This window comes from Oncorhynchus clarkii, chromosome 32 (genome assembly GCF_045791955.1).
Source record: "Oncorhynchus clarkii lewisi isolate Uvic-CL-2024 chromosome 32, UVic_Ocla_1.0, whole genome shotgun sequence".
Classification (NCBI taxonomy): Eukaryota; Metazoa; Chordata; class Actinopteri; order Salmoniformes; family Salmonidae; genus Oncorhynchus; species Oncorhynchus clarkii.
The window spans coordinates 28,718,427-28,726,371 of NC_092178.1; the positions used below are offsets into that span (position 1 = coordinate 28,718,427).

Here is a 7,945-nt window from a genome sequence, read left to right on the forward strand (position 1 = left end):
TTAACTCTTGAACCGTTCAAGCTAGAGAGACCGAACCAACTTTCATATGTTCAGGCTATCCTTTCCTATCCTATCCTATCCATCAATCAATCTTTCCATCAACTTTCTTTTTCCAATTATAACCAGTCACTACCATTACTACTGCAGTGATTACCAATCCTGTAACTTATTTTACAACCATGATTACTTTAAGACAAGCTAGCAAGTACACACATTTTCTTTAGGAAATGTAATTTTCCATGTATTATTATTTTCTCTTAGATTCGGCACAGTGGGAGTTTTTGTTAAACTGATATTCAAGGTCAAAACACCAGTCCCCACTGAGGATGATGTCCTTGGTGCCGTCAAGAAGCAATTGTCTCCTCAATTCACGACCACTCAAACCACCTTCCAGAATGCAACTTATATCAGTGAGTTCAACAAATTAGGCTTCATGAAGACATTTTTTTCCACTCTATAAAATAATCTCTTAATAAGTAAACATTCAACTGCTCCTGCTATCTAAATACTTTTTGAATGTTTTTTAATGTTGTTGAAACTCCTAAATTGTAGCAGTTCATTTGATCTGTTGCTATAGTGACCATTTTTTTGTGTGCTCACAGAACTTACAGATACTTCATTTGCCATCGACCTTGGTTTCAAAATAACCAATGTAACGCAGGAGTCTCTAAGTAATAGACTCACACTCACCAATGAGACCGAAACCCAGATACAGGATTCAATTAACAGACTAGTAAGATACTGTACTTCTACACATAAGATACATCCATGGTCATGTTCAGGTCATGATAGTAATTGACAACTTGATGTTTTGTCCCCTTTTAGCTCCATAAGGTTCTCAGTGAACCAGACGGCAAACAGTTTCAATTTCCCAACGCCAACTTCATGTAAGTACAACGTCATAACCTTGAACCAACCCGTCTTTCTCAACTGCACTCTTTAGAATTTCTGCAAATTTCATTTAGCTGCTGCTTGTGCAGCTAAACAGGATGAAAGGAACATGTTTAACTCTCACACAAAACCCATTTTTACATCCACAGTGATGATGGCACTGAAATCACGGCAAACGTGACGTATGTATACAAAGAGGAAGACGTCAACCACCCTAGTGGTTTTCTACAGGAAGTCTTAAAAGTCTCAGGTATGCTGCTTTTGTTACCATACAGTTGTCATTTCTATGTTTATTTATGACAGTGAGTTATCAAACACCATGTAACGTGTATAATACTCAATCTCGAAAACACTTATATATCAATGTTATATGACATATTATAAGTTTATAATCCCTCTAAAATGTATTTCCATTTCTATTCTAGGTCTCCTGACCCCCACTGTTGCCCCAACAACAACAACAACTACCAACACCACACCACTTCCTACCCTTTTGACTTCAGTGACATCAACAACTAGGTAAGCAAGATCATTTATTATAATGTTTTCATACAATTCAATGAACACTTTGTCAAACAAGGAACCTTTGCAACAATGAACCATGTATATCCATGCTTGTGTCGTTAACTACTGATGTTTTAATTAAAAGCATCCAAAATGTCAACCTTTCTTTAGAAAAGCTCTTTGAGTGCATCAATCGGTCAAAAGGCTTAATATAAATCCAATCCATTATAATTAATGTGCTTGCTGAAGGCAAGACCACTAGATTTCTTACATACTTTTTCTAATTATTTTAACATTTTCTAAACGTTCTAAACTAAAACAATTTAAATGAGTATAAATTAGCATATAATAACCCACCAAAAATAATATTAACTCTTGAACCGTTCAAGCTAGAGAGACCGAACCAACTTTCATATGTTCAGGCTATCCTTTCCTATCCTATCCTATCCATCAATCAATCTTTCCATCAACTTTCTTTTTCCAATTATAACCAGTCACTACCATTACTACTGCAGTGATTACCAATCCTGTAACTTATTTTACAACCATGATTACTTTAAGACAAGCTAGCAAGTACACACATTTTCTTTAGGAAATGTAATTTTCCATGTATTATTATTTTCTCTTAGATTCGGCACAGTGGGAGTTTTTGTTAAACTGATATTCAAGGTCAAAACACCAGTCCCCACTGAGGATGATGTCCTTGGTGCCGTCAAGAAGCAATTGTCTCCTCAATTCACGACCACTCAAACCACCTTCCAGAATGCAACTTATATCAGTGAGTTCAACAAATTAGGCTTCATGAAGACATTTTTTTCCACTCTATAAAATAATCTCTTAATAAGTAAACATTCAACTGCTCCTGCTATCTAAATACTTTTTGAATGTTTTTTAATGTTGTTGAAACTCCTAAATTGTAGAAGTTCATTTGATCTGTTGCTATAGTGACCATTTTTTTGTATGCTCACAGAACTTACAGATACTTCATTTGCCATCGACCTTGGTTTCAAAATAACCAATGTAACGCAGGAGTCTCTAAGTAATAGACTCACACTCACCAATGAGACCGAAACCCAGATACAGGATTCAATTAACAGACTAGTAAGATACTGTACTTCTACACATAAGATACATCCATGGTCATGTTCAGGTCATGATAGTAATTGACAACTTGATGTTTTGTCCCCTTTTAGCTCCATAAGGTTCTCAGTGAACCAGACGGCAAACAGTTTCAATTTCCCAACGCCAACTTCATGTAAGTACAACGTCATAACCTTGAACCAACCCGTCTTTCTCAACTGCACTCTTTAGAATTTCTGCAAATTTCATTTAGCTGCTGCTTGTGCAGCTAAACAGGATGAAAGGAACATGTTTAACTCTCACACAAAACCCATTTTTACATCCACAGTGATGATGGCACTGAAATCACGGCAAACGTGACGTATGTATACAAAGAGGAAGATGTCAACCACCCTAGTGGTTTTCTACAGGAAGTCTTAAAAGTCTCAGGTATGCTGCTTTTGTTACCATACAGTTGTCATTTCTATGTTTATTTATGACAGTGAGTTATCAAACACCATGTAACGTGTATAATACTCAATCTCGAAAACACTTATATATCAATGTTATATGACATATTACAAGTTTATAATCCCTCTAAAATGTATTTCCATTTCTATTCTAGGTCTCCTGACCCCCACTGTTGCCCCAACAACAACAACAACTACCAACACCACACCACTTCCTACCCTTTTGACTTCAGTGACATCAACAACTAGGTAAGCAAGATCATTTATTATAATGTTTTCATACAATTCAATGAACACTTTGTCAAACAAGGAACCTTTGCAACAATGAACCATGTATATCCATGCTTGTGTCGTTAACTACTGATGTTTTAATTAAAAGCATCCAAAATGTCAACCTTTCTTTAGAAAAGCTCTTTGAGTGCATCAATCGGTCAAAAGGCTTAATATAAATCCAATCCATTATAATTAATGTGCTTGCTGAAGGCAAGACCACTAGATTTCTTACATACTTTTTCTAATTATTTTAACATTTTCTAAACGTTCTAAACTAAAACAATTTAAATGAGTATAAATTAGCATATAATAACCCACCAAAAATAATATTAACTCTTGAACCGTTCAAGCTAGAGAGACCGAACCAACTTTCATATGTTCAGGCTATCCTTTCCTATCCTATCCTATCCATCAATCAATCTTTCCATCAACTTTCTTTTTCCAATTATAACCAGTCACTACCATTACTACTGCAGTGATTACCAATCCTGTAACTTATTTTACAACCATGATTACTTTAAGACAAGCTAGCAAGTACACATTTTATTTAGGAAATGTAATTTTCCATGTATTATTATTTTCTCTTAGATTCGGCACAGTGGGAGTTTTTGTTAAACTGATATTCAAGGTCAAAAAACCAGTCCCCACTGAGGCTGATGTCCTTGGTGCCGTCAATAAGCAACTGTCTCTTCAATCCAAGACCACTCAAACCACCTTCCAGAATGCAACTTATATCAGTGAGTTCAAGCAATTAGGTTTCATGAAGACATTTATGTCCACTCTATAAAATAATCTCTTAATAAGTAAACATTCAACTGCTCCTGCTATCTAAATACTTTTTGAATGTTTTTTAATGTTGTTGAAACTCCTAAATTGTAGCAGTTCATTTGATCTGTTGCTATAGTGACCAGTTTTTGTGTGCTCACAGAACTTACAGATACTTCATTTGCCATCGACCTTGGTTTCAAAATAACCAATGTAACGCAGGAGTCTCTAAGTAATAGACTCACACTCACCAATGAGACCGAAACCCAGATACAGCTTTCAATTAACACACTTGTAAGATACTGTACTTCTACACATAAGATACATCCATGGTCATGTTCAGGTCATGATGGTAATTGACAACTTGATGTTTTGTCCCCTTTTAGCTCCGTCAAGGTTCTCAGTGAACCAGACGGCAAACAGTTTCAATTTCCCAACGCCAACTTCATGTAAGTACAACGTCATAACCTTGAACCAACCCGTCTTTCTCAACTGCACTCTTTAGAATTTTTGCAGATTTCATTTAGCTTCTGCTTGTGCAGCTAAACAGGATGAAAGGAACATGTTTAACTCTCACACAAAACCCATATTTACGTCCACAGTGATGATGGCACTGAAATCACGGCAAATGTGACGTATGTATACAAAGAGGATGATGTCAACCACCCTAGTGGTTTTCTACAGGAAGTCTTAAAAGTCTCAGGTAAGCTGCTTTGGTTATCATACGATTGTCATTTCTATGTTTTTGTATGACAGTGAGTTATCAAACACCATGTAACGTGTAAAATACTCAATCTCGAAAACACTTATATATCAATGTTATATGACATATTACAAGTTTATAATCCTTCTAAAATGTATTTCCATTTCTATTCTAGGTCTCCTGACCACCACTGTTGCCCCAACAACAACAACAACTACCAACACCACACCATTTCCTACCCTTTTGACTTCAGTGACATCAACAACTAGGTAAGCAAGATCATTTATTATAATGTTTTCATACAATTCAATTAACACTTTGTCAAACAAGGAACCTTTGCAACAATGAACCATGTATATCCATGCTTGTGTCGTTAACTACTGATGTTTTAATAAAAGCATCCAAAATGTCAACCTTTCTTTAAAAAAGCTCTTTGAGTACATCAATCGGTCAAAAGGCACAATATAAATCCAATCCATTATTTTTAATGTGCTTGCTGAAGGCAAGACCACTAGATTTCTTACATACTTTTTCTAATTATTTTAAAATTTTCTAAACGTTCTAAACTAAAACAATTTAAATGAGTATAAATTAGCATATAATAACCCACCAAAAATAATATTAACTCTTGAACCGTTCAAGTTAGAGAGACCGAACCAACTTTCATATGTTCAGGCTATCCATTCCTATTCTATCCATCAATCAATCTTTCCATCGACTTTCTTTTTCCAATTATAACCAGTCACTACCATTACTACTGCAGTGACTGCCAATCCTATAACTTATTTTACAACCATGATTACTTTAAGACAAGCTAGCAAGTACACACATTTTCTTTAGGAAATGTAATTTTCCATGTATTATTATTTTCTCTTAGATTCGGCACAGTGGGAGTTTTTGTTAAACTGATATTCAACCTCAAAAAACCAGTCCCCACTGAGGCTGATGTCCTTGGTGCCGTCAATAAGCAACTGTCTCTTCAATCCAAGACCACTCAAACCACCTTCCAGAATGCAACTTATATCAGTGAGTTTAAGCAATTAGGTTTCATGAAGACATTTATGTCCACTCTATGAAATAATTTCTGAATAAGTACATATTCAACTGCTCCTGCTATCTAAATACTTCTTGAATGTTTTTTTAATGTTGTTGAAACTCCTAAATTGTAGCAGTTCATTTGATCTGTTGCTATAGTGACCATGTTTTTGTGTGCTTACAGAACTTTCAGATACTTCATTTGCCATCAACCTTGGTTTCAAAATAACCAATGTAACCCTGGAGTCTCTAAGTAATAGACTCACATTCACCAATGAGACCTACGTCCAGATACAGCTTTCAATTAACACACTTGTAAGATACTGTACTTCTACACATAAGATACATCCATGGTCATGTTCAGGTCATGATGGTAATTGATAACTTGATGTTTTGTCCCCTTTTAGCTCCGTCAACTTCTCAGTGAACCAAACGGCAACCAGTTTCAATTTCCCAACGCCAACTTCATGTAAGTACAACGTCATAACCTTGAACCAACCCGTCTTTCTCAACTGCACTCTTTAGAATTTCTGCAGATTTCATTTAGCTGCTGCTTGTGCAGCTAAACAGGATGAAAGGAACATGTTTAACTCTCACACAAAACCCATTTTTACATCCACAGTGTGGATGGCACTGAAATCAGGGCAAACGTGACGTATGTATACAAAGAGGATGATGTCAACCACCCTAGTGGTTTTCTACAGGAAGTCTTAAAAGTCTCAGGTATGCTGCTTTTGTTACCATACGGTTGTCATTTCTATGTTTTTGTATGACAGTGAGTTATCAAACACCATGTAACGTGTATAATACTCAATCTCGAAAACACTTATATATCAATGTTATATGACATATTATAAGTTTATAATCCCTCTAAAATGTATTTCCATTTCTATTCTAGGTCTCCTGACCCCCACTGTTGCCCCAACAACAACAACAACTACCAACACCACACCACTTCCTACCCTTTTGACTTCAGTGACATCAACAACTAGGTAAGCAAGATCATTTATTATAATGTTTTCATACAATTCAATGAACACTTTGTCAAACAAGGAACCTTTGCAACAATGAACCATGTATATCCATGCTTGTGTCGTTAACTACTGATGTTTTAATTAAAAGCATCCAAAATGTCAACCTTTCTTTAGAAAAGCTCTTTGAGTGCATCAATCGGTCAAAAGGCTTAATATAAATCCAATCCATTATAATTAATGTGCTTGCTGAAGGCAAGACCACTAGATTTCTTACATACTTTTTCTAATTATTTTAACATTTTCTAAACGTTCTAAACTAAAACAATTTAAATGAGTATAAATTAGCATATAATAACCCACCAAAAATAATATTAACTCTTGAACCGTTCAAGCTAGAGAGACCGAACCAACTTTCATATGTTCAGGCTATCCTTTCCTATCCTATCCTATCCATCAATCAATCTTTCCATCAACTTTCTTTTTCCAATTATAACCAGTCACTACCATTACTACTGCAGTGATTACCAATCCTGTAACTTATTTTACAACCATGATTACTTTAAGACAAGCTAGCAAGTACACACATTTTATTTAGGAAATGTAATTTTCCATGTATTATTATTTTCTCTTAGATTCGGCACAGTGGGAGTTTTTGTTAAACTGATATTCAAGGTCAAAACACCAGTCCCCACTGAGGATGATGTCCTTGGTGCCGTCAAGAAGCAATTGTCTCCTCAATTCACGACCACTCAAACCACCTTCCAGAATGCAACTTATATCAGTGAGTTCAACAAATTAGGCTTCATGAAGACATTTTTTTCCACTCTATAAAATAATCTCTTAATAAGTAAACATTCAACTGCTCCTGCTATCTAAATACTTTTTGAATGTTTTTTAATGTTGTTGAAACTCCTAAATTGTAGAAGTTCATTTGATCTGTTGCTATAGTGACCATTTTTTTGTATGCTCACAGAACTTACAGATACTTCATTTGCCATCGACCTTGGTTTCAAAATAACCAATGTAACGCAGGAGTCTCTAAGTAATAGACTCACACTCACCAATGAGACCGAAACCCAGATACAGGATTCAATTAACAGACTAGTAAGATACTGTACTTCTACACATAAGATACATCCATGGTCATGTTCAGGTCATGATAGTAATTGACAACTTGATGTTTTGTCCCCTTTTAGCTCCATAAGGTTCTCAGTGAACCAGACGGCAAACAGTTTCAATTTCCCAACGCCAACTTCATGTAAGTACAACGT

General features: G+C 35.5%; 2 protein-coding genes and 1 long non-coding RNA gene across 3 annotated transcripts in view; all 3 read left to right on the top strand.

Moving 5' to 3' along the window:
* Positions 1 to 4,934, top strand: part of LOC139391928 (mucin-2-like) — a 38,014-nt gene extending 33,080 nt beyond the window's left edge. The window contains exons 95-107 of the mRNA XM_071139537.1: positions 262 to 410; positions 603 to 733; positions 826 to 887; positions 1,041 to 1,141; positions 1,317 to 1,410; positions 2,025 to 2,173; positions 2,366 to 2,496; positions 2,589 to 2,650; positions 2,804 to 2,904; positions 3,080 to 3,173; positions 4,349 to 4,411; positions 4,565 to 4,597; positions 4,841 to 4,934. Of these exons, the coding sequence (XP_070995638.1) occupies positions 262 to 410; positions 603 to 733; positions 826 to 887; positions 1,041 to 1,141; positions 1,317 to 1,410; positions 2,025 to 2,173; positions 2,366 to 2,496; positions 2,589 to 2,650; positions 2,804 to 2,904; positions 3,080 to 3,173; positions 4,349 to 4,411; positions 4,565 to 4,597; positions 4,841 to 4,934 (1,264 nt within the window). The remainder of the gene's footprint in view (positions 1 to 261; positions 411 to 602; positions 734 to 825; positions 888 to 1,040; positions 1,142 to 1,316; positions 1,411 to 2,024; positions 2,174 to 2,365; positions 2,497 to 2,588; positions 2,651 to 2,803; positions 2,905 to 3,079; positions 3,174 to 4,348; positions 4,412 to 4,564; positions 4,598 to 4,840) is intronic.
* Positions 4,935 to 5,545: 611 nt separating this feature from the next.
* LOC139392172 (uncharacterized) lies at positions 5,546 to 6,425 on the top strand. Its single transcript, XR_011629647.1, has 4 exons — positions 5,546 to 5,691; positions 5,885 to 6,015; positions 6,108 to 6,169; positions 6,323 to 6,425. It is a non-coding gene; the product is annotated as an uncharacterized lncRNA (long non-coding RNA).
* Positions 6,426 to 7,440: 1,015 nt separating this feature from the next.
* The window catches only part of LOC139391929 (probable serine/threonine-protein kinase clkA), a 3,098-nt gene continuing 2,593 nt past the window's right edge, over positions 7,441 to 7,945 (top strand). Inside the window, exons 1-2 of the mRNA XM_071139538.1 lie at positions 7,441 to 7,455; positions 7,871 to 7,932. Coding sequence (XP_070995639.1) covers positions 7,441 to 7,455; positions 7,871 to 7,932 — 77 coding nt within the window. The remainder of the gene's footprint in view (positions 7,456 to 7,870; positions 7,933 to 7,945) is intronic.